Raw genomic sequence first — 23009 nt, 5'->3', positions numbered from 1 at the left:
AAAGGTTCTGTTAAAAGTACACACAAAATGCTCTTGTAGCAACATTAATAGGACAGCCTTCTCAAAACCATATCATTAAATTCAAACATTGTTAATGTAACATTCTTTAAATGTCAGTGAGTTAAAGCAATACTTCACCCAAAAATGAAAATTTGCTGAAAATTTACTCAGCATTCAATGGCCCTTCAAGATGTAAATGAGTTTTTTGCTTCATCAGAACAAATTTGGAGAAATTTAGCATTTCATCACTTAATCAATGGATGCTTTACAGTGAATGGGTGCCACTAGAATGAGAGTCAAAACTGCTTATAAAAGCATCACACTAATCCAAAAGCAATCAATATGTCTCCAGTCCATCAGTTAACATCTGGTGAAGCAAAAAGCTGCAAGATAGACTTTTAATTGAGGAAGCATTATTATGGATTATGGAATCCTATTTTGGTCAGAAGCGTTGGTTTAAAATGAAAACATCTTGATGGATTTGTTTATTACAAACAGCTTTTTGCTTCACAAGACTTTCATCAATGGACTGGAGTCATGTTGATTACTTGTGGATTATTGCGATAGCTGTTTGGACTGTCAATCTGATGGCACCCATTCACTGCAGAGGATCCATTGGTGAGCAATTACCCGCAATGTTTGAATAAACAAGAAATAATATTTTCATAACATTTCATACAAATTGTTCCTAAAACAAAATACTTAGCTAAGATATTGGTGTTTTTCTGAAAACCTTCCTTGGCCCTCATGGATTGGAGTGCAGTCAGCTCCTCCCAGGGGAGCCCTTATCCCGGGCCACTGCTCTTCCTCACCCTCACCTATCAGCCCGACCAGTTGACTGTGAGATACAGCAGGTCCTGCACGCCGCCTGCTCTTTGAATGTCCCCTTCTCCATTCGCTTACCTCATTAAACATGACTAGGAAGATCAATGCAGTTGGAGTCACGATAACGGGTTGGATGACGCTGGCAAGATGAGACAAGAGCTGGCTGTCCCAGTGTCTCACTCTCCCATTCTGGCTGCTTGCAATACACTGACGTCTACTGGATGAGGTCTTGACCATACAACGTGAAACGTTGCAAAACCACCAAATAGCTTTACATAATGGGTAATGATAACCCAGCACGAGCCACAACGTCCCCATCAAGCAGTTACCACTCTTATATTTTGCTTTGCAGATATATTATATGTCTCATGATGAATCCAATGACAGAATTTCTCCATTGATGTAATGCCCATGATCTGTCAGTTAAGCAAAGCATAGTTTATTGCCAGTCAATCACAGTCGGCCAACTTGGAAGAAGCCGAACAATTGAACGGCACACCATGTACATTTGGTTTGACAGGCTGCAAAAATAACACCAACACCGGGCCCTGGAGAACTGGGCATAGATGTGTCTCCAAAATAAATGATTCCACACCAGAGAGGAGCCTTTACAGTTCACACTCCTTTTTTATTTGATATAAATTTGGATCCCGGGTGGGCGTTTTATAACTCTTTCTTGCTATTTCCTTTACTGGCTGCCAGAACAGTCTCAGCAGTCTTGTATCACACCTTCAAGGCAAATGAAAAGGACCAAAACACACATACACACACACACACATCTAATTTCACCATCTCACTGGCATCAGTACATTCACACCAGTCCACTGAGAAAACACTTTTCTGGACTGTGGACTGTCAGATACTAGGAATACTAGACTTGACATTTTCTATTCATCACGCTGTAAAATGTGCCAAAAAGTGGCTATTTCATATCTTATTATTGTAAATCATTGCTATATTTATTAGGTTAGATGATGCATTCACACCTGCAAACTAAACTATGTTGACACTTACAAGAGAGCTAAATAAATTAATATAAATATTGAATATAACATAACATTTTGAAAACAGAAAAAAATGTTAAAGAGTTGAAGCAAATGATAAAATACTTTCACTTAATCCATCTTAAAAGGATAGTTCACACAAAAATGAAAATTCTGTCATTAATTACTCTAATTACCCTCATGTCGTTCCAAACCCAAAAGACCTTTGTTCATCTTCAGAACACAAATTAAGATATTTTTCTTGAAATTCGAAGCTACGAGAATTTTTTTGTGGGCAAAGAGGAATGCAGACGCATGGCTACATCATGGTACTGTTGTGAATGCATGTCGAATTCTGACACGGAAGAGAAGAAATCGTTGAATAAAGTTATTTTTGTTTTCTTTGTGCACAAAAAGTATTCTCGTAGCTTCATAAAATTAAGGTTGAACCACTGGTGTCACATGAACTATTTTATCGATGTTCTTACTACCTTTCTCGGTCTTGAACTTTGCATTGCTGTCTGAGGGTCAGAAAGCTCTCAGAAAAATATCTTAATTTGTGTTCCGAAGATGAATGAAAGTCTTACGGGTTTGGAGTGGCATGATTAATGACAGAATTGTCATTGTTGGGTGAACTTTCCCTTTATTCAAAGACAATTGAACTAAAGTCACATAATTATGTGTAACGGAGAAAAAGTCAAACTATTATTACATTTTTGGTTGATGATCTGTAACATCTGCCAAAATTCTAACTTTTAGAATATCTCACATAAAATCGGCAGTCAGTGCAGCACAAGTTTTTAAAAAATGCCCTCTATTGTGTTATTTAATATCAGCCCACACGATATGAGCTGGTCAAATTAAAATATACTACAAAATTCAACTAGGCTACAGGTGGCACGCTGTATTTGGATTGCTGGTACAGACCAGGAATTGTCCGAGCTCTGGCTAAGCCTACCCTGCATAATTGGTTAAACTTGGCCTGGCCGCTTTAACCCAGGTTGTATATCACCGTCTTGAAGTTCACTTTATCTTAACAGCTTTAATGCAGACTTAAGGAACCTCTCATGTTCACTTCAAAGCCCCGTTCCGAAAGCCTTCGAAGTCAGAGTCTAAAACATCCATATCGCCTTCAGAATCAGAAGCCGGACTTTGGTTGAGTGTGGGAAAATTTGTTAGAGAGCAACAGCATTTTATACTCCAATGCTGTTTATTTAGGCAATTCACTCCTTAAACTATCCAGTGAAAAGTCTGTCCAGAGAAGTACAGGATGGAAAAGAACTTTATTTAAAAAAGGGAACGCGTACGGTTACAAACTAAATGTGACATTTTATCGCTAGCGGACAGTTCTTATTAACATCCAGAACAGTGGAACAGACAACAGGAACGAAACAGGCCTGCTCAGGTTGACTCACAGGCTTTTTGTAGACAGAGTGATGGCTCACATCAATTAAACATGTTTTCCTCTATAAGTAGTTTTTTGTTGTTGTTGTTTTTCAGAGGATCTCAGTCACACAAAAAAACAGTTTTACACCAAATGTTTGAAATAAAAAGAAAAATACAGGAAAGATGGCTCGCTAACAAAAAATGACAATAGTACGTTTCTTGAAACGATCACGCGAGTTAATCCGAGCACTTCATGAAGAAAGACGCCCAACGAATGGCAACACTGCCTCATGAGAGAACAGAACGATTACCTTTTTTTTTCTACCGAAGTAACATCAAGCCTGCATGTCGTGGTAAACACATCACATGGGAATACAGAGGAAATGATTGGTTTTAAAAGGGGGCTCCCCCCGCCGTCTCCTCACTCACTTTGTAATTTGCCTCAACAGTAAATCAGAGCTCACTGCTGGGCCCTCTGACTTCAGCGTGGAGTTGTCCTCTCCCAGCATTCCTACGCTCATGAATCATTCTGATTCCTGGCTTCCACCAGGCATTTCCTCTACAACTCTCTCCATCTCAAAATTCAGCAAGGAGCAGAGCGCTGCTCACGATCCAGGGCAGCCTTCGATTTGGGCCACAGGAGAACAGGGAACACAGAATGTCATTCTAGAGCTTTCTAGATCTTGCTCCAACTGTTAAAGGAATATTCTGGGTTTCAATGCAAGTTTAGCTCAATCAACAGCACTTAGATTACTACAGCAATGCAAAAAATGAATGAGGCCAATCCATTAAAATACTCACCATTTTAATAGTACATAATATGGATGTTAACATGATTTTAATATGAAAAATTGCTTACTAATCTTTTCTGTGTAAAGTTATGAGTGTTACAACTTCGCTGCCATGACAACAGAATGGCTAAAACCCAAAAATGAACTTTAAAGCTCAAATAATAGACAAAACGAATTACATTTTCTATTATATTATATTATCAAAAATGGGGCCCAATCAGCTTCCATTGTTTAGTTTTTTTAATTTTGTGGTAATCAACATTATCCAACAGACAACTTTCAATAGAAAAATGTATTACATTTTGTATAAAATTATATTATAGGCTATTATCAAAAATTGGGGCCCAATCAACTTCCATTGTTTTTGTTGTTGTTTTTTAATTTTTAATAATCAACAATATCCTACAAGTGCTGTTAATTGAGTTTAACTTGTCAAACCTAGAATATTCCTTTTATTCTGTTGTGGTGTGGATTTTCATTTTCAGCAAACAAAGTTTTCATCATACAAACTGTAACACATCTTTATAATAACATTCATAAAAAGCAAAGAAAGATCTATAAGAAATCCATAGTGCCATGGGAAATCACAGAAATATTCTACAAGAGCTTCGAGTTGCTGTTTCTCAAAGGGTGGGTAGAAAGTAGAAAGGATTTCTTAAATTATTATTTCAACAAGCAATCAAAAACTGCTTCTTAGCATTTAAAAGACCAAGTTGGCTAAATTCTCATCTTATTCAATTATATACAAAACATACAACGTACAATACAGAGATCACTTCACAAGTTCACAAATGAGATCAGTTCAGAAGCTCCCAAAGCAATGGCTCTGTGTCGTGTAAGCATGTCGCGTGTATGTTAGCCTGTGCCTTCGAGTGTGAAGGTGTACTGTCGTTTCATATCATGGCCTGGATCACCATCCTGCCTTTAACGTGGTGAATGTAGGAGCTCTGCTTGTCGGCCAGGCTCTGAGTGGCCATTGTCTCATCATCACTGGCGTTGGGCTCCTCTTTCACCCGGATGACTCCACGGTGAGTGTCCCGTGGCTCGGTGGGTGAAGCAGAGGTGTTGCTGTTGGGGCTGTGCTTCCTGATAACGCCACCAGATGGCGAGTTGTCCTCCTGCATGGCCTGGTCATAAAAATCCTCTCCTTCTTCCTCCTCTGACTCCTGCAGGTGGACGTTTGGCTGACGAAGCTGCTCAATTGATTTCGAAAGCATCTATGGGAGAGAGAAACGTGATTTGTTATTAGATGTTCATAAGTGTTTCAGTCAATGAGCGATTTATTGTCCCTGTGCCAATTCAGGCAACACACACACTGTCATTTACCAGAATTGGAACTCATTCACAAGATGAAATAACAGCCAAACAGTGAGCTTCATATAAATACATCCTACGTCAAGTAAATATAGTCATTGTGTCCTGGAATTAGTCAAATACTTTTTATATCTCCCACTAAAGCCTGTAAGCGGATGTAAAATTACACAGGTGCCCTATTTAGCGCAGGTAAAATATTCAGTTATTAAACCAGAAAGCTAATCCCTGATTTCACAGTATTCGTGACCTCATTTCTCTCAGAAATCATTTATTACTCCTAGCTACAACAGTTTAGGGTTACAGACCGTCCAAAGAGAGATTATTTACTTGTTAATAATTAGTAAGAATAATTAGGAGTCGCTTCCAGTCAGACCACATCATTTTATGGTACAAACTGAATTCAGCTCTGGAACAAATAGCAGGGTCAATTAAATAATGCTCATTAGTAGCATCTATTAATTTATTTAATAAATAAAAATGCAATTCAGAAATAAGATTTGAACTAGTGCTGTCAAACGATTAATCGCATTTAAAATAAAAGTTTTTGTTTACATAATATATGTGTGTGCTATGTATATTTATTATGTATATATAAATACAAACACATATTTACATGTATATATTTATTATTATATATAAATATATTTAATATATAAACATAACATTTTTTCTTAAATATATACATTCATGTGTGTATATTTATATATAAATAATAAATATACACAGTACACACACACACATTTTATTTTGGATGTGATTAATCGCGATTAATCATTTGACAGCACTAATTAGAATACATCTCTTATATGATGAGCATGTTTGAATTTCTGAAATAAAAATGAATTTTGATATTTTTGGGGGGCATAAACTTAGAAATGCCAGAGTGATGCAACTGTCCTAATATCATAATGAAGAAAAAAGCTTAATTAAAAGAATGAAATTCTTAAAAATTAATAGTTTGGAGTAATCTACTACTATTTATTAGGAAAAACATTTTTTAGCTTCATTGTTTATTAACATAAAAAAAACATCTTGTCAAATTGGAGTCATATGGTGCGACCAATATGCAGTAAACATGCAGAAAAAAATACAATATGAAATGATATCTTCACTTATAACTGTGTATCAAGGTAAAGACCTCCTGAAATATCAGCTTGCTATTTTTAGTTCAAACTGTAAAATGTCATGTGGTTTAACACCCCCTCAAAAAACATACCGAAAAAGGTTTTTGAAAATAATTATTTGTGTACACTCATATGTGTTCAAGGTGTAGGGAAACTATGTTTTAAGATTTTACATGATGGTTTAACCACATGACATTTTTAGAGTCAGTGAATGGAGACTTTTAATATTTTCCAAATTCATATGACACCAACATGAATACAAAGACTACATTTCCAAGAACCTGTGCTTTTTTATGCACTCTGTATTTAAACTAGTGCTGTCAAATGATTAATCGCGATTAACTGCATCCAAAATAAATGTTTTTGTTTGCATAATATATGTATGTGTTCTGTGTATATTCATTCTGTATATATAAATACACACATACAGTATTTATTTAGAAAATATTTACATGTCTATATTTATATTCATCTAATTTATAAGTAAATATATTTAATTTATAAACATAACATTTTTCTAAAATATATACATGCATGTGTGTGTATTTATATATACATAATAAATATACCCAGCATGCATACATATATTATGTAAGCAAAACTTTTATTTTGGATGTGATTAATCGCGAGTAATCGTTTGACAGCACTAATTGAAACATGATTTGCTACAGTTTCACAACATGCAAAACAAATGAGTTAGCAACTTTCAAACTAGTCTTGCAACTAGTCATTCGTGATCCAGACTGGACTGTTTTTTTGTACATGGCCCTGGTGACTGAGGCCATAACAATAAATAGCCCAAAAACAAGTGCTCTCTGGGCACTTTTGATATTCATGTCTGAAAATTGCACTTGTAACCTTGAATTTCCCATACCACTCTCAGCAATAATAAGGCAGATCAATCTGCAAGCTCCTGCTAACAATGGAGTCTTTCACAGCGCGAGCCTCCTGTGTCGCTAAACTTGCAAGCGCGGCAGAATAATTGCACTTAAACGGATGGCCAGGTCACGGCTGCTGGTGCACAGAAACACAAATATTTCCACAGGGGAACAAAAGTATGTCTTCTATCCACTTTGGTGCCCATTTGAACTTGTCCCTGTGCAATTTTGTGGTGTTAGCATGCAACTGATGCCTTAAGCTATGCTAATTTAAGTGCCACTTCTGAACCCAGAACAGGTTTTTCCCTCACATAATAGAGATGGTCTGTCCAACTTTAGTTCCCATGTGAACTAAATGGTATTTCAAGGAAAATGTGCTTTAGGATGACAACATAATCATTCAGCTTCATCCTCATCCTCCCATTATAGCACTAAAGTCATTGTTGCACTGACAGGTTGATTAAATTGTACCTTGTTGATGTGGATCTGTTGCTGGTACTGTTTCTGCTTCTCCAGGAAGTTCTGGTGTTGCTGCTGAATCACAAGTTGAGCTAGTGTGCTCTGGGGCAGCGGAGCCGATTGGGTTCGGTTTAAGGGCCGGTGACGAGGCAGTTTGGGTCGGGTGCTGCTTGGAGAGCTTTCCATCATGGTCAGTGGAGAGGGAGGATGCACAGGACTCTGACCTATGTAACAACATGTATGGATCTGGTAAATACAAACCTAATGGAATAACATTTTCACTTTCTCATATCATTTAAAGGAATGGTGCACCCAAAAATAAAATTTGTCACTATTTACTCACTCTAGATCTCCTCAGCATGTACCCTAGAGAAGAAGTGAGGCTCATGATTTGTAAATGAATCATTCTTTTAGTTTGGATCTTTTCAATGAATTGGTTGATTCAGTTTACAAATCAATCTGGGGTGCGTTTCCGAAAAGCAACTATGGTCGCAAGTTACGTCGTTACCAATAAGAGTTCAATGGGACTTACCACCATAGTTAGCTAACGATGCTTTTGGGAAACGCACCCCTGGATAATTTGATCACAAGGCTGGAATACACCACATTACTTTTGCCCAGATTTTTTACAGTCTGGACAAGCTGACGCTAGCTGCTAAAAGTGAGACAGAGTCTACAGATTTGAGTTGATAGATTTCACTCAGAACTGCATAGGGTATGAAGGGCATAGACTTTCTTCAGACTTCAGACCTATCCAGTCTGAGGACATCAAACATTTGATATTTTGAGATGATTTTAGAACACATTGTTCACATTTGTCATTTCTCATAGCAACGAGGAGCAATTTTCTGCTTGAGTTTGTTGTGTTAAGAACAATTTGAAAGTCTGGTAGCATCAGATTGTTTAGTGTATGATGCCTATGTTTTCTCTGTAACCATTTACAAAGTCAGTGTTTTAAATCTGTTCAGATTTGAAAAGCCATTTTGTGTATTCAAGCCTTCAGTCTCAATGACCAAGGCTTTGTTTCCCAAAAGCATCGTAAGCCTATTACATCGTAAAACATTGTAGACCTATTGCCACCAATGGAGCTGAGGCTTACGATGCTTTTGGGAAACGCAGCCCAGGTTTCAGCAGTATGTTCGTCATACAAAGCTATCGCATGACTTCAGAAGACTTTGATCCCTTTATGTTGCCTTTTTGAAGCTTCAAGTATCTAGTCCCCATTCATTTCATTGAAGAATGAAAGAAAAAAGTCATATGGGTTTGGGACACCATGAGGGTGAGCAAATTACACAATTTGTGGGTGAACTATCCATTTAAAAACTAAAAAAGGCCACACAGTGAAAGGTTACATGTTCAAACGCCACAAGGGACAATCTTGAGCAACCAATATTGCACTGTTGAGCAAGGCACTTAACCCCATGTTACTCCATGGGGAAATGTACTTGTAACTTAACAATGCGAAGTGAAAGCTGTGAAAAAAGATGTAGTCTATCCAGTTGAAAACAAATTCTATTCTGCTGAATCTTAAGTATTCTGTAAGAATCTTATTTCTGTCATGACAACTCTTAGAGGGTTTGGCATGGTAATGTACATCACAATTTTTGTGTGTTTGGTCTAGGCGGATTAGATCTGCTAAGCTGCTGCTGTGGCATAGCAAGTACTGACTTGCTACTGTCAGTATATCCACAACATGCTGCTGTGAGCATGTAAGTAATACAAATAACATATATGAATAAACCCCATATATAGCATACATGAATCACCCAGTAGCAGATCTATACAAGTGGAGCTGGGGAAGGTGGAGGGTTTCTAAATCGCACTGCAACTGCTAGAGCAAACACTAGCTGTGTATTTGAAAATTGAGTAGAAAGCTCATTGGCTGCTGAACCAACCAAAGAACCAATCAGCTGCTCCTTGTGATGATGTCATTATGCCAGATTGAGTTATACCTATGGGACTGTACCATCTAGAGATTCATGACAGAACTTTGGATATATCGAAGCTCTGATGTTCTCACCAGTAGAGAGGATCTTTTGGTGGCGGAGTTGCTCTTTCTGGAGGAGGTGCTGGAGGAGAGCTTGGTGGCTGCTGCTCACTTTGCTCTCCATTGGAACAGACAGGGGCACTGGACCCAGAAGTTGGGTGGGCAAACCTTGAATGACCGCTGATACACCACCACCCTCAACATGCTTGTCCTGAAGTCCTAAAGCAGCCTGAGAGGTGACAGAAGAAGATATTGTCTATTCATTTCAATTGGTACAGTTGCAAAAGTATTGAATTAACTGATTGAAACCTCGATATGTACCCTGATAAATAAGGGACTATGTGGAATGGTCTTGTATTGTTCAGATCAAGAAGTCTCTTATAGCCAAATATATGTTTACCAATGTATTCTTGTTTATTTATTCTTCGAGGTAGGGAGCAATAAACTATTTAAACTGCAAATTAACTCTAGATTAAATATTATTTGGAGCTACACTTGATTATTCTGGTTTGGCTGGACTTTAAACAACAGTAATGGATGAGGTGACTGGGAAGGGTTGGAGTGCAACCTACACCAGACACTTAAACACAATATTTATCTAAGGCCTATAAAATACCCCAAGGTCAAAGGCCAGCCCCCCGAGGCTACACATATCATCCAGTCAGCCAGTGATGGCTAGTCTTTCAACAGTCAAAGCAATATGCAGCTGAGCCAAGGCCATAAACTACATTTCCCCTCATTTATCAGTGTAAACATCCACATCAAATTCATTAGAATTAAATCAGTCTTGGTGACTCTAAATTGGAATACAAAAGAAACATAAATTAAAAATGTGATTTTTCTATAATAATGTCCTGATTATACCTTATAGTCGAGTGACAATTTACTCCAAGAGTGACAACTAAATAATATTAGAATATAAAATATTCACATTATATATTGTACCAAAACTATTCACACTTAATACAATATGGAATTCTATATATCATATTTAAATGTAAGTTTAAATATGATATATAGAATATATATTAATATAATATATAAATGTTTATATATACACACGTACATACGTGTACATAAGAAATATATTCATAAATTATACTCTTAGTTTAAGAGATTTCTTTCAAAAACATTAAAACATCTTCATAATTCCAAATGTTTGACTGGTAAATGAACAATATCACACAAGCAGAAGAAATATCACATAACACTACTATATTATTAATTAATTCATTAATTAACAGTGAACGCTTATGTAAATATAAAATATTATATATATACACACTATACTGCATAAATATATTAATATGTTTTTAATATTGATATAGAGACATATATTATATTTTATAAAAAAGAATCAGCAAAATATTTAAATATTTAAATTATTTAAATATTTCTTTTTTTTTTACTAAAATTGTAAAATATTATATATGTGGTTTCGCACTTAAGTGTCATCAATCTTTTGAAAAGCCTTAATGCCTGAATATACATATATACTCATTGCAGTCTGTTTGAGTGTTACAGAGTTCATTGAGAAGCATTGTGTCATGTTGTTCATGCCCAAAATCCAGACTTGGTGTGAACAGGAAGAGGAAGTTATGAAAGATGCATGTTATTATTTGACTTACACTGATGGGAGAAAAGGCAGCCGTGAAACCCAGGGAGATATTGGGCAGCGATGGAGACGTATAGAGATTTAACATAGACATTGAGCTTTCAGTCCCTAATAACCTCGGCTGTGACGGCCACCGCTGTGATGGAAAAAGAGGGAGGAAGGGAGGGAGGGAGAGAGAAAGAAAGATATTTTGAAATCCCACTATGGACCATTGGAAAGAGCAACAGCAACAGAACAATAAACTTTAATGTACTAAAACGAATGACGGTTTTGTTCCTGCCACAGCGGAGCTGTATGAGCTCAACTGGAGGACGTAAAACCAAGGCCACGGAGAAGTCCACAAACGCAGAATCGTATCCCATTTGCTATCATTTTTCAAACTGAACTGTATCAGAGTAAAAACAGTCTCACTGCTGATCAGTTTTCGACTGTACTTCCTCCACCCAGTGGTGCGGCCCATCAGCATGTGGCAGAGGGGCTGTACTGTTTACCCTCCAATCCCTCCTGCCTATTCACTGACCTGTATGTGGATATCCGGCCTTATTTGACCCAGGGGACCAGTTCCCTCTGAAAGAAGATACCCAATGTAAGGGATCACAAACACGGCTGGCTTTCGAAACTGGCGCGGTGTCTGCGGGTAGCACCGGTGCAATCCATGAGACATCAAGCTTATGTCAATACAATAGCGATCGGGCGTGTTTGTGTTGTTAACGTGTCTTTGGCTACCAGCGGCTGGTGGATCAATTAAGCTCAACCACCCACCACCTCGACCCTGGATCGCAGCGCAATAAGCATTCCTTGTCGGCTATTGCATTGGAGGTCCATGGGAGTGTAAACAGTGGTGTTGAAGAATAACACAGCTGCTAAGCTGAGGCTTCACAGAGACATGTCACAATTGCCCAGAATACACCTCTTTGTGAGCAAAGTCCACAGGGACCCGGAGGAACCAAGCCGTGAAGACACCAGGAAGTGAGTCAGAGGGAGCTAATGAACATCGGCAAAAGGGAAAACCCCTCCATGTTCCTATAGGAATATTTTGCGTTTAATACAAGTTACGCTCAGGTGTATAGATTACCATTTGTATAACCACAATTTTACTAAAAATACCATAAACATAGTAAATTGAACCATGGTTATGGACATAGTTGAACTACTGTAACCATGTTTTTTTTGGTTTTATTTGTAGTAAACCCATGGTTAATTGGGATGATATGATATTTAAAAAAAAAAGCTTGTTTGTAGGGCTTTACAATTAAATGAAAAATGAAATGAAAAAAAACTTACTATTATAAATTTCACCATAAGATACTGGAAACACTGCACCATGAGCTGCTCGCGTGTAAATGAACACAGTGCTTCACGGAGTGCATACTTTTTTACTTAAAATCGCAGCCTATCAATTTGATAACATCACTTTAGGTTTAATTTCGATTAATTTTCCAGCTCTAATTGTCAGTATTGTGGTGTTATGTTGATTACCACAAATATATTTCTGGCTTGTTCTTAGTTTTCTTTAGAAAAAAGCAAAAATTAAGGTTGTAATGGAATTGATTGAGGCCAATTTTTGGACTATTTAAAATAAAAAAATGTGAAGTTAGTTGTTTTGTTAAACCTGTGTATAATTTGAAAGGTAATGTTATTATCTTTAAACTTTATGGTCATATTAGGGGTTTAGTCCTTATGCTGTCATGACAATGAAATAAAACTGAATATAACTTTACACAGAAAAAGTTAGTAAGCGTTTTCATCACAATACAATTAATGTTCTTATTTATTTGTTTGTTTGTTACGTCTTGTGCCTATAATGGTGAAACATTGCGTATTTTAACATTTACAAATTGGTGACTTTCACTTCCATTCTTAATGCCTCACTGTAAACCAACACTTTTCTAAAGAATAGGGGAGTTTTGTGGTGATTTATATATAATATAAAGTCGATTGAGCTTAAGATGTGCTGAACCTGGAACCTGCACACTATTCTGAAGGCTGGCAGTAAGAATATCCATAGGTGAGCCCTGTCTGTAACTTTATTTTAAGCTTTTTATCTGATCTACTCTTTCTTGCCCTGAGCTTTACGAGAGCTTCAGGCAAAGAAAACCACATAGCTATGCCAGTAAAGGTTAGCGGTACAGAGCAGGAGTTTGTGGGAGGAAGTGAACTGACGCTTTATTGTCCGTGCTGGGAGCCATTTTCATTGGACTGAGACGGACAAGCAGGTCACAGGCTGTAGAGACAGACTTATGTTTTTATAGCTGCACAAGGACAGGCTGGGCTTGTGTCGAGGAAATTTATGGGTGCGGCCTGGTGGCCATCAACTTTTCTTTTAGTCGTACAGGTTTTAATCTTTCAGGAAAGCTTTGATGAAACTGCTGTGAGAAAGCTTAACTGTTAATAGACCTGTGTACCTGTAATAAAACATGTTTAATGTAAGTACCTCAGTACGTGTGGTGACTGGTAGCGAGGAGGGTCCGTTTTCAGCCCCCAAGGCACTGCAGGCCCCGTTTGGTGAACTGGGCCCCGATCCTGGTGCACTGCTGCTGGCTGTGGATTCTGGGGAAGATTCAATTAAACAGACATAAGTGTAAGAATAGACATTATTGGTACTATATTATATAAATCATAGATCTATAAATCCTTCATACTGTCATATCTAATACCCACACACTCGCATACAATAAATCATGCAGTATTAATTCCTAACATTATAACTAACTTTATCTTGTCAAAAAGAAAAAAAAACTAGCTCAGCTAATAATTCCATGTGTTACTTCCTGCTTCACTTTTTTTTTTTTTTTTTACGAAACAATATTAATAAAATCATGTTTTTTAAAATGTAATCCTTTTGCTTCAAAAATGTCATGTTTTTTTCTTCATTATGATGACAGGACAGTTGCTGCTTCTGTACACCCTGTTACTTCTGATTTGCCCCCCCCCCCCCCCCCCCCCCCCTCCTAGTAATATCAAAATGAATTTGAATTCAGAAATGTATTTTAAAAAATTCTATGTATATATATTGCAATTGTTATATCTTTTAAAATAAACCAATAGATCTAACCAAAAGAAAATGAACATCATTCCATTGACTGATCTATCTGCATATTTTTTGAGTTAATCAGCAACAGGATGATGTCATATCTGGCACATTTACATAGGATTTAATGGATGACAATCTTGCCTCCTTGTTTCCAAAACCAACCACCAACTGCTGCCACTGATACATTAAAAATAAACACAAGTGACTGCAACACCATGGAAAAATCATTCAACCGTCCAAGGCTCAAAACCGCACTAGATGGTCCTCTGGATGACACCTGCCAGAGCAGCTGTTACATAACAACATCAGCACACTGAGCTGCACAGACAGCGGACGGCTGCTGTGATTACTGGAGAGAAACCACCAGCGAACAGCCAACCGGTAGGAGGTCTTATTGTTTATGCCCCAGGTGTGTTGTCTAATTTTAAGATGCATTATGGGATGGCACTCCTACCCAGAAGCTCCAGGGCTCTCTTTTTGAAGGGTGTCATGATGCTCCCTTCCTTCCTCCTAAGAAGCGGGCTGCTTCTCCTCTCTGCAACCTTCTGCTTTAACCTGGACCGCACCTTCAGATTGGGCTCTGACACTAGAGAGAAAGCATAATAACACATGTTAATCAAATATTCAGCATCTCAACTGTTTAGTCTAAACTTTTCTAGCCAAGCGTTGTTATGGAAATGTTTTGATGCATTTGTAGCTATGCATGTCAGAAAGTAGGAGAGAGGAATCCACATTGTTGTGCAGTAGCATTCCTGTACTGTGATGTTATAGGACTATGATTAGATCTGTGGGCATTTGCAGGTTGTTTTAAAAGATCAGAGTTTCCTCATCATCTGGAGGAAATTAGCCTGAGCAACAAAGGCTTTAAGTAAGAAAAAAAAAAAAAAAGAGCCAGTCTGACCATACACTATGAAAAAAATTATGTTCAGAAAAATAAGAAAGAATACATTTTTAGACTATATTATATTATATATAAAATATATTTAAAAAAAATATAATTTGTATATAAATTAGTGCTGTCAAACGATTAATCGCGATTAATCGCATCCAAAATAAGTTTTTCTTTACATAATATGTGTGTGTACTGTGTATATTTATGATGTATATATAAATACAAACACATGCATGTATACATTTCAGAAAAATATATTTAATATATGTATATATTTTTCATATATTAAATATATTTATATATAATATAAATTATATGAATATAAATGTAAACATGTAAATATTTTCAGAATATATACTGTGTGTGTATTTATATACATAATAAATATACACAGTACACACACATATATTATGTAAACAAAAACTTTTATTTTGAATGCGACTAATCGTTTGACAGCACTAATAGAAATTAACATTTAGGATCAGTAAAATCTTTTATTAACAGAAATTCTACTTTTATTCAGCAAAGACACATTAAACTGACTGAAAAGGAAAGTAAACATTAATAATGTTACACAAGATTTCGATTTCAAATAAATGTTATTTTGCTCAAAGAAACCTGAAAAAGTAATCTTCCACAAAAATAATAAGCTGCAAATTCCTTTTCAACATTAATAATAATAACAAAATTGATTAAATAATGTCAACTTATTAAAATGTTTTTATTATAAAATTTTAAAATATATTAAAAATAGAGAACCATTTAAACTGTAATAGTATATCACAATACTACTATTTTTACTGTATTCATTTTTTAACAGATACATGATAATCTAAATAAATTATTACATTAATTTCCATGATATTATTAAAATTATAAATGTATTAATACTAGAATAATAGCAACTCCAAATAATTCAATCTACAGATATTTTATGAAGTCAACTACATATTTTATATGCACTCAAGACTTTAGCAGTGTTTAGCTGTAGAGGGGTTTTTATAGTTAGTCTCTGTATTGTAGTAAATAAATTACCAGACAAATTTGGTGGTAACAGATGTTTTGGTGAGTGAATGCACCACGCCACACCCTGTCTATGCAAAAACATATTCATGCATAATGTGCAAAAAAAAGACAAAGACTGGAAGTGAAGAAGACATTTACATAATTATATCAAATAAATCCTATGGAGTATTTTGTCATCATTTAAATTTTGTTGAAATATGGAGACGAGTCTGTTTATATGACTGTAATGTACAGGCAAGTGTTTCTAAACAACTCTCTGATGGGAAGCGAGTGAGTAAGCCAACCACCCGCATCCAGTGCCTCCCTTTGGGAAACACCCACATTACAACTTGCAGCCAAAAATACCGAAAATCAGTCTCGTTATTATGAGCATTGTTAGATTTTTTTTCCCCTCAGTTCCCCATTGTGCAATAGTAACACTACCATCTAGTGTGTGCAAGTTATAATCTAGATCAGTGGTTCTCTACTGGTTTTGCTTCACAAGCTAAACTGGACATACACTGGCAAACAAACAACAGATAGATGATAGATAGATAGATAGATAGATAGATAGATAGATAGATAGATAGATAGATAGATAGATAGATAGATAGATAGATAGATAGATAGATAGATAGATAGATAGATAGATAGATAGATAGATAGATAGACAACTGACCAAATGGATATGATTATATAGGATGAGTTATAGTATGAGAAGTGGGAGTCATGGGAAGACACAGCTGTAAGCAGTAATCTCAGAGGAGAGGACGAGAGGGAGAGAACTGGACCGCAGGCTGGGCTGCTATTTCAGGCCTCTTCAGAAGCAGAGGCAGGACTGTCTGCTCCCATCCAGCAGCGCACTAATGGGATGTAAATCCCGCTAGTGGAGTGGGCTAAGAGCGAACTGCAGGGAGCCCTCTCCGATCCGCCTTGCACCCCACACCGTCCTGATTGCCTTCTATTTTTATTCAGCGCTACAGCCTGTCACCACGGGAACGCTACCCTATTGCTGTGGAGGTGGATGAGCGATTGTTGGTGGGTTTAGTAGGAGGCTGTGATCGTGATGCCATGGGAGAACACATCACTCTACTCCACAAAAACAGCAGAGCAACAGGCCCGACACCTGCTTGATTTGTCCTCACACTGACACACGGCCTGGAACCAGAGGCCAAGTCAAACAAGAATATGTATGAGGCAAAGACTTAACAGGTCCATAAATCAATCATATTATTACATTTGAAAGCAGCGCTGGAGGGCACACACTGCTGAGGTCTATTTATTGTGTTGTCTCAACCCAAAGACAAAGTTCCCTTCAGAGTTGTGTGGCTTAGCATGTGTCTGACAAGTGTGAAGAGTGTATATGTATGTGCAAAGTGACCCAAAAAGATCATATCTTTAAGATGTGCTAACCATGGTCAATAATTAGCACTCAGCAAATAAAGTAAAAATGGCTAAATAAATAAAACACAGTTGCTTGTTGTTAATTATGGTAACTTAATGCATGGCTTAAATATTAAATATTCAATATTCAGAGATGTTCAGTGATGTAAGTGGTAAGAGACAGGATTATTATTGTTAAATGGAACTAAATCTATTAAAATTTATATATATATTGTTACTTGACATAAAATATAAAAAACTTTAGCAACATCATTTTCATTTAGATTAAATTACAGTAGTAAACTAAAACTAAAAGCAATAAATAAAATTAATAAATCCATATGACATAAAAATACTATAAAATAAAAAACAAAAACACAACAAAATTACTACAAAAACAAAAATGAAAGTGAAATTAGACAAGGAAATTCAACTGACATAAGGACAAATATATACTGTATTTTTAACATAAAATAATGCAAAACATGACTGGTAAGAAATATCTATGACTAGTAAATTTTAGCAATTCACACTAATTCCACTGTATAGGCAATACATTGTTAATGAGATTATATGTGCAAATTTGTTTTATTTATCAGGATAAATATTGACAAATATTTACACTGATACAATATAAATAAATTATTTATTATATATAAATATTCTAAATTTTATATTCATTATTTTAAGATTACAGATGACATCATCATCTGTATACACACAAACACACAAAGTAATTTATATTTACAATATTGTCCATTAATCAGTCAGACATTTCAATATCAGTGCTTTCTTAAATTTTGAGCAATTTTTTTAAGAATAGCTTAGTCAAATTTTCTAAAGGCAATGTGTATTTGCACACACCTGATCCTGCCTGCCGCCTATCTGTTACTTTTTCTCTCATTAGTAAAAATACAAACACCGGTTTACCAAGGAGACGAGGACTATGTGATGCAACAATACTGCCCTTGCAAACCATATTACTTCATCTCGGTTCATTTTTCTTTTTTTCCCTTCCCCCATCCCTTCATATCCAGTGGGGAAAAATGGCGTGACATAATAAAGCAAGCCTGGTCTGAGGGCCCAAAACTCAGATCCCTCTCATCTCAGCTGCACCTGCTCCACATGTTTGGTATGTGGGTCAAGACTAAGAAGGTTTTTCCTTCTCTTCGATAAGCTGGACTATTCCTGGCCGCAGCAGTGTCCCGTGCCGCCACACGGATCTTTTCTGGTCCAGAACTCGACATACAGAAGATACGTGGCGAGTAAACAAACATGTGATGCTTTGGAGATAAATGGCTTGTTTGTCTTTGACAACTTCAGTCGAGAACAGTGTGATCAAACCAAAGCCACACTGAGTTCTGCAGATGATACAGTGCTAAGGTCTACTCTTAGCTCTTTAAAAAAAAGTGTCAGTTCCTGTAGCACTCACTAAATTTGCCTTGTTTTGGTTAGTTCTCCCCACAGCGCTAACCTAACCTCTTGACATATGCCCATCAAGCATCTCAGATGAAATCCAAGACGTGGAACAACCAGCATCTTTGTGTGGCTCCTGTTGCGTGCCTACTTTGAGGGGACTCTAATTGAGACAGACAGGAAGAGGTGGAAGGGACCTTGCATGGGTTTGACCACATATAGAGTTTGGAATCCAAGGATATAGGTTTTAAAAGCTTTAGGCAATGGATAAGATTAACACACTTAAAGATGAGTAGTTCCACTTATTAACCAACACTTATTTGGTTATCTGGTGCATATTGATGAACTAAATAAACTTAAATGGTTTATTCCAAAAGTTTGTTGCTTAAATAAGTTCTACAACGATGAATAAAGAAAAAATTATAATTGAAAAAATTAAGATATTTTGGCATAATTTTATTATTATTTCTTAGAGAGAGTAAAGCTGTTCAAAGCATATTATTTTTTAAATGTCAACTAAAAATTATCGCCTAAAGTCATGTGGTGCAACTAAATTGAAACAGAGGAAAAAAATGAGGAAGCTATATCACAGCGTGTGTCAAGGTCTCTTAAAATATCAGATATTTTGTGTCAAGGTTTCTTAAAATATAACATATTTGTTTCTTTTTTAACAAGGCAAGGTTAGTAAAATATCATATAAAATTATTATATCTATGAATTAATTTAAAAAAACGTTTTTATATTTAAAAATATTTTTTAAATAATTTTGACACTCACGTGTATTCAAATATAATCAAATTTAGTCTATAAATTATTATTTGATAGTTACACCGCATGACATTTTTAGGGTCATTAAATGTAAACTTTTCTTAAAAAAGTTTTCAAAACTGTATGAATCCAACATGAACACAATGACGCATTTCTAAAAATCTGAAATGAATGTTTCCAACAAGATTTTTTGTTTTCTTTATTATGGTCACACCATATATCGTTGATCTTAATACTGTGGGATAGGGACCAAAGCAGTTCATATTTATAAGTTTTCCTAAGAGCAACAGCTCAGGCCTCTCTCTCTCTCTCTTTTTTTTTTGCTTGGGACAGCCATTGCTTTCTCAGCAGGCTGTTTGGATTCCAGAACCTTCCGTTTCTTTTAGTTCTCAGGATATTGGCTGGTTTCAGTGGAGCGAAGCAGAAATTGATGCTGAAACTGGGAGGTTACTGTTCAAAAGCTAAGACAATAAACCCGTCTCTTTCATGTGTCTATAAAGTGCTTATTTGAACAGAACAACCCAGATAATTACTTTAGATTAGTTTACATTTGGCAGACACAGTCCGCATAATTTAGGATTAAACCTCACTTGCCTGATCCCTAAATTATGTAAATACACAACATGCCAAGCCATATGGTAAAGAATTTAAGCAGGTATAATTGTTTACCGTCATAATTCAAAGGGACACAAAGGGGAAGGAATGTAATGTAATTTCCGCGACTTAACAGCACAGTTATGAACAGTTCGGCCTTTGCAAGAACTCATGACTGGCCAGCCAAGTGGGAGTCATAACTCACATTAATACTGACTTCCTACGAGACTCCTTCCAGCACTGAGTCAACAAACCTGTGGTGTTTTCTGTGAAATTTTTGAAATAATTAAAGCCTCTTATATAGCTGAAAATTATATACCTTATATACTTTGTGGTTCTATAGCATTCTCACAGGAAAAGAAATCCTACTGTGGAAATCCACTCTTCATTAAACTATCCCTGAAATAATGCAAATCTGAGCCTATGCGTCATCTCTCAAGGGATCATGTAATACTGGGAAAAAGACTTTTGAGTCATAACCCCACCTCCCATGTTTCATAAAGCAATAAAACAGGAATTAAATATAATTTGTAATATGTCTCATGAATGCAACACACATTATAGTGATATTGCTTAACGATGGTGTGAGTAACGTCTTTTTGTGACAGTTTTGAGAGGCCGACTTTTAGAAACCTACCTGTCTTCCTCAGAGGAAAGTCGTCCCGGGAGTCTTGTGGGGAGAGCAGGGAGATCTTGCAGGAGGAGGATGCTCCTCCCAAAGGAGGTGAACTTTGCTCCAGAGAGGTGTGATGGGAGGCCCTGAACAGAAAGAAGATGCAAACTGAACTCCTGAACTTACCTCACAGTCATAAATACAGTTGACAGCTTTTCTGTGCTCTAGTACTATCCAACTTAGTATCACATTACTGATTATTAGTTCAAATCACCTACATTTTATTACCTTGGAAAGTTTCAAATGTTCCTCCGGTTTTTTATTTTACAGCATTTAAATACACAATCATTCAAAAGATTGGAGTAAATAAGATTTTTAAAAAAAGAAAAGAAATTAATACTTTTATTCAGCAAGGATGCATTATATTCATAAAAAGTGACTAAACATATTTATTATGTTACAAAGATATGTTAAATAAATGCTGTTCTTTTAAACACAATGTTCATTAAATAATCCGGAAAATAATGTATATTAAGCAACACAACTGTTTTTGACAATGATGATAATAAGAAATGTTTCTTGAGCATCAAATCAGCATATTAGTATGATTTCTGAAAAATCATTTCTGAAAAATCATGTGACACTAAAGTAATGATGCTGAAAATTCAGCTTTGCCGTAACATGAATAAATTATATTTTTAAACATATGCAAATAAAAAACTGGTATTTTAAATTTTTACTGTATTTTTGACATATTTTACTGACCCCAAACTTTACAAACATAGTGAATAATATTTTGATTTATCTATTAAGATGTTACGTTTTTAATAGTGCTGTCAAACGATTAATTGCGATTAATCACATCCAAAATAAAAGTTTTTGTTACATAATATATGTGTGTGTACTGTGTATATTTATTATGTATATATAAATACACACACTTGCATGTATATATATATATATATATATATATATATATATATATATATATATATAATTTATATGATTATAAATATATACATGCAAATACATGTAAATATTTTGAAAATATATGCTGTATTTGTGTGTCTTTTTATATATATGCATTTTATTTTGGATGCGATTAATCGCGATTAATCGTTTGACAGCACTAGTTTTTAAATAGTTTTTAAATTTAAATTAATTTAAAATGAAAAGTCTGAAAACAAAATCCAGCTCTTTTAGAACAGCAAATGTTTTAAGGTATTTGAGGTATGTGAAGGTTACTTACGTGTACCACAGTTTGGAGCTCTGGGGGATCCCATTGGTTGTACCGTCTTTGGTGGATTTACTCAACAGAAACTCTTGGAGTTTCTGCTTGACCTCAGTGCTGGCCACTGCACCTGTCAGACCAGGAGACGCACAAACAGAAATTATGAGCATCTTGGGGTTGATTCAAATCATATTTAGATACAATAAAACTGAAACATTCCTAACAGAGCTCGACTAACATTCTGTGGTTAGCGTGAGACAGTCACTGTAAACAGAAAGAATGTTTGTTTCCAGAGTTTGGCTTCATTTCAAGGTCAGAGAAATGACTGTATTACTGCCACTCCCAGACACAGCAGGATCGGCCTCAAACAATAGCATCTCTCTCCTACACATTCACCCACACGCTCCTCTCAAAAGCTCCAGTTCAGATGCCTCTGTAACATCACCGGTGAAACATTTTTGAGCACCTTTAAACAAAAGGAATATCCCCCTCTTCTGGACAACAGCAGTGAAGCATTCTTGAAGGCTGTTAAATAAAACTTTGTGCAAAATTGACATTCTACATGATTTATTTATGAGTAATTTGTATGAAACCTGTCAGGGGTGTTTATATTATGTCATATTTCTTATTAAAAATCAAAAGACAAAATTAAGGAATTATGTCTTCCTACTGAAAAGGGAGCTATCAAAAACTAAATCTATTCTAATGGGT

General features: G+C 35.9%; 1 protein-coding gene across 2 annotated transcripts in view; it reads right to left on the bottom strand.

The window, feature by feature from the left end:
* Positions 1-3073: 3073 nt before the first annotated feature.
* hdac9b (histone deacetylase 9b) overlaps positions 3074-23009 on the bottom strand; it is a 54877-nt gene continuing 34941 nt past the window's right edge. For both annotated transcript variants that reach the window (XM_079445617.1, XM_079445616.1), the window contains 8 exons: positions 22317-22428; positions 21092-21213; positions 14851-14982; positions 13797-13912; positions 11376-11498; positions 9781-9976; positions 7773-7984; positions 3074-5202 (listed from right to left, as the gene is read on the bottom strand). In XM_079445617.1, coding sequence (XP_079301743.1) covers positions 4879-5202; positions 7773-7984; positions 9781-9976; positions 11376-11498; positions 13797-13912; positions 14851-14982; positions 21092-21213; positions 22317-22428 — 1337 coding nt within the window. In that variant the 3' untranslated portion in view covers positions 3074-4878. The remainder of the gene's footprint in view (positions 5203-7772; positions 7985-9780; positions 9977-11375; positions 11499-13796; positions 13913-14850; positions 14983-21091; positions 21214-22316; positions 22429-23009) is intronic.

This window comes from Barbus barbus (genome assembly GCF_936440315.1).
Source record: "Barbus barbus genome assembly, chromosome: 21".
Classification (NCBI taxonomy): Eukaryota; Metazoa; Chordata; class Actinopteri; order Cypriniformes; family Cyprinidae; genus Barbus; species Barbus barbus.
Note: the sequence above shows the minus strand (reverse complement) of the source record. Positions and strands in the feature narration are given on the sequence as shown.